Source organism: Poecilia reticulata, unplaced genomic scaffold (genome assembly GCF_000633615.1).
Source record: "Poecilia reticulata strain Guanapo unplaced genomic scaffold, Guppy_female_1.0+MT scaffold_1171, whole genome shotgun sequence".
Classification (NCBI taxonomy): Eukaryota; Metazoa; Chordata; class Actinopteri; order Cyprinodontiformes; family Poeciliidae; genus Poecilia; species Poecilia reticulata.
This window is the reverse complement of record NW_007615910.1, coordinates 1-3450: the sequence shown is the minus strand read 5'-3', so window position 1 is coordinate 3450 and position 3450 is coordinate 1. Positions and strand designations below refer to the sequence as shown.

The window sequence follows — 3450 nt, the reverse complement described above, 5'->3', positions numbered from 1 at the left end:
GATCAGTGATCGACTGGTCATCCTGTGATCGACTGGTCATCCTGTGGCCTGCAGGTGTCTCTGAGGTGGAGCAGCGACCTGCTGAAGCCGGCGGAGGTCGCGACCCTGAGGGTGTTGGTGGAGGAACCGGACTCTCTGGTCGGGATCCTGGTGGTCGACAAAGCCACGCGGTGGGCGGGGTCCAACAACGACATCACCATGGAAATGGTCAGAACCGCCAACTCAGCATTTGATCTCACCAGAACTCAGAACCACAGACCCAACAATCTGACAGGTTCTGACAGGTTCTGACTGGTTCTGACAGGTTCTGACTGGTTCTGACTGGTTCTGAATGGTTCTGACTGGTTCTGACTGGTTCTGACTGGTTCTGAATGGTTCTGACTGGTTCTGACAGGTTCTGACTGGTTCTGACTGGTTCTGACTGGTTCTTTCTGCCGTCTCCAGGTGCGGGAGCAGATGACGGAGGGGTCCATGGACGACGCCCTCAGCGATGGGATGACAACAGGAGATCCGTTCTCTGTTTTCCAGGTGATCCTCATCAGAAACCTGACCCGGTCCCATTCATCCAGAACCAGCCGGTCCGGTTCCAGAACAGCAGAACTAACCGGAGCTTTGCTCCCGCAGACATGTGATCTGACTGTGATGACCGACGCCAGCGTGCCCAGAGCGGATCCAAAATGGCCGCTGCTCAGTAAGTAGCTTACCGAGCAGCTTTTCCTTCACAGCACCTCTACAAGACCTGGTCCAGGTCCTGACCCGGGTCCGGTTCTTAGCCTCAGAACCATCTGATCCTCAGCAGGTCTAACCCGGTTCCTGCTTCAGTCCTGGACTTATTTCAGGACTGATTCAGTTTCCGTCAGATTTCCTCCTGACTTGGGTCCCGTGGTGGCGCAGGAGTTCAGCACAACCCACATATGGAGGCCTTAGTCCTGAACGCGGCCGTCGCAGGTTCGATTCCCGGCCTTTGCTGCACGTCTTCCCCCTCTGCCTTTACCCACTTTACTGTCAATTCACTCTCAAGTAAAGGTCACAGAAAAAAAAATGTTCTCCTGACTTTAAATCATCAACCTGGGAAAGGTCAAAGGTCACCGCCAGACCACGCGAAGTCCATCATCCACCAGAGAGGACAACAGACCTCCCAGCAGAGCAATGGGACTCTTAGTTCTACAGGAAGTTGGCGGTTCTACAGGAAGTAGGAGGTTCTACAGGAAGTAGGAAGTTCTACAGGAAGTTGGAGGTTCTACAGGAAGTAGGAGGTTCTACAGGAAGTTGGNGGTTCTACAGGAAGTTGGCGGTTCTACAGGAAGTTGGCGGTTCTACAGGAAGTTGGCCTGCCCGCTGATCCACTGTGTTTGCTGAGAATCAAATGATAATAATTAGTTGGATCTTCTTCTCTCTACTGAAACTAATATTTGTGTTCTGATCAGCAGGAGATGAACCGGGTTTCTTCCTCCAGATGGACGGAGAACATTTCAGGAAACAACCAGAACCTAATCAGCGCCAGAACTTTCCAGAGACCTGGGTCTGGATGGACGTCAACACAGGGTGATGCTGAGCTTTCAGAACCAGAATCTGACCGGTAAACCTTCTGGTACCAGAACCTCCCAGGCTGAGCCGGTAGAGGAGCAGCTTTTAGATTTTCTTTCTCTTAGAGGTTTTTGGCTGCAGAACATCTTGACTGGACTCAGTTTGTCTTCAGGTTCTGCAGAACCCAGTTAATGGTTTACTCTTTTAGTTCAGGTGTGTTGAAGCAGGAAACGTTGGCGGATATAGACGTGAACCTCGTGGTTCTGTCCCGGTTGGGGGACCCAAACGTTCCTCCTTGGCTTTCCTGTCTGAATGAGACCTGAAATGTTTCTGCAGGGATTCCGACAGGATGCAGATTCCTCTGCCGGTTCCTGACAGCATCACCACCTGGACGGCCTCCGCCTTTGTCATGTCGGAGAATCTGGGTCTGGGACTCACAGAGAAACCGGCAGAGGTATTCCCAGAACCTCCTGGGATGCAGCGGATCAGAACCTATTCTCATCGAGTCTGTGACTCCTCCTGTAGCTCACAGTGTTCCAGGACTTCTTCCTGTCCCTGAACCTTCCTGCCTACGTCATCAGAGGAGAGGAGCTGGTTCTGGAGGTGGTTCTGTTCAACTACCTCCAAGAGGAGCTGGAGGTCAGTCTGCAGAGCTGTGAACAGTAAAGCCACAGCGTCCTAGCGCTTAGCATAGCTTCCACCAATTACTGTCTTTATAGCACTTATGCATTAGCATCTGCTAAATGTTGTGTTGATGTAGCACTTTAGCATTAACTTACACTAATTACTGTCTTTATATTGTTTTATCGTTAGCTTCCGCTAAATACTAAGCTGGTTCAGCTCTTAACTGACCTTTCATCATGAGAATGAATCCAGTTTGTTTCGTAAAACGGTTGAAACACAGCAGGAGCTCCGATCCTCTGCTGCCACATTCAAGATGGCGGCGACGCAACGTGGGACTCGGCGCTCAGTGAGGCGTCTAGTGTTCATGTCTGTGGTTTCATCTGCAGGGCGGGGCAGAAACTCTTCTTTATTTCTTCTTCTACTGTCTAATATTTCCGCACGTCATCAGGAACACTGATGGCGTCTGATTTCAGCGGTTCTGAGCGTCTCCGACCCAGAAACACGTCCTGCCAGCTTTGTCTGGGGCTGAATCCGATCCGGGCGTGTCTCCGTCCGTCTGTCTGTCTCCAGGTCACCGTGATCGTCGCAGAGAGCGACGCCTTCGAGTTCATGTTCCCGGACGGCGACGCGGTCGCCATGGCCAGCGTGCGGCGCCTCCTGGTGGAGCCGGAGGGCGGCGCCACCGTCCTGGTTCCCATCAGGCCTCTGGTCCTGGGAGACGTCCCCGTCGCCGTGAAGGCCGTGTCCTCCGCGGCGGCCGACTTCGTTCGCACAACCGTCCTGGTGAAGGTGGGAGGAGGAACAAAACACTCTGCAAAAGTATTCACACCCCGTCTACTCTGAGCTGACTCATGGGTCAGAACGGCCTAGTTAAAGTCCAGACTGAGAATCTGTAGCAGGACTCGATAAACTAAAATTCTCAGGATACAATTTTAAAGTTTAAGAAAATGATGAAAACCATGATGCTGGTTGTCCTCTGCAGAACCAGAACCAGAACCAGAACCAGAACCAGAACCACTGCAGGTGGACCTGATCCCTCAGCAGCTGACTGCTGGAGGCCATTTTATTTAGGTCGTCAGCATAAAGGGGCTCCACTGTTCCTCAGTCTGTTAGTCCCAGAAATCCTAAAACCCTGAATGTTCGAAGTTGTGAATATTTTTAAATTCTCTTCAGAAGTCAGAGAAATGAACCAACTGGGTCCCGGGACCAGACTGGGACTACACTGGGACCAGAATGGGACCAGACTGGGACTAGACTGGGACCAGAATGGGACTAGACTGGGACCAGACTGGGACCAGA

General features: G+C 52.0%; 1 protein-coding gene across 1 annotated transcript; it reads left to right on the top strand.

Annotated features, from left to right (window-relative positions):
- Positions 1-30: 30 nt before the first annotated feature.
- On the top strand, positions 31-3385 carry LOC103461359 (CD109 antigen-like). The gene is made up of 7 exons (XM_008403664.2): positions 31-207; positions 445-528; positions 625-691; positions 1431-1545; positions 1864-1981; positions 2053-2166; positions 2722-3385. The coding sequence occupies exons 1-7, from the start codon at positions 199-201 to the stop codon at positions 2992-2994; spliced, it is 780 nt and encodes a 259-aa protein (XP_008401886.1). The 5' UTR covers positions 31-198; the 3' UTR covers positions 2995-3385.
- The last annotated feature ends 65 nt before the right edge of the window (positions 3386-3450 follow it).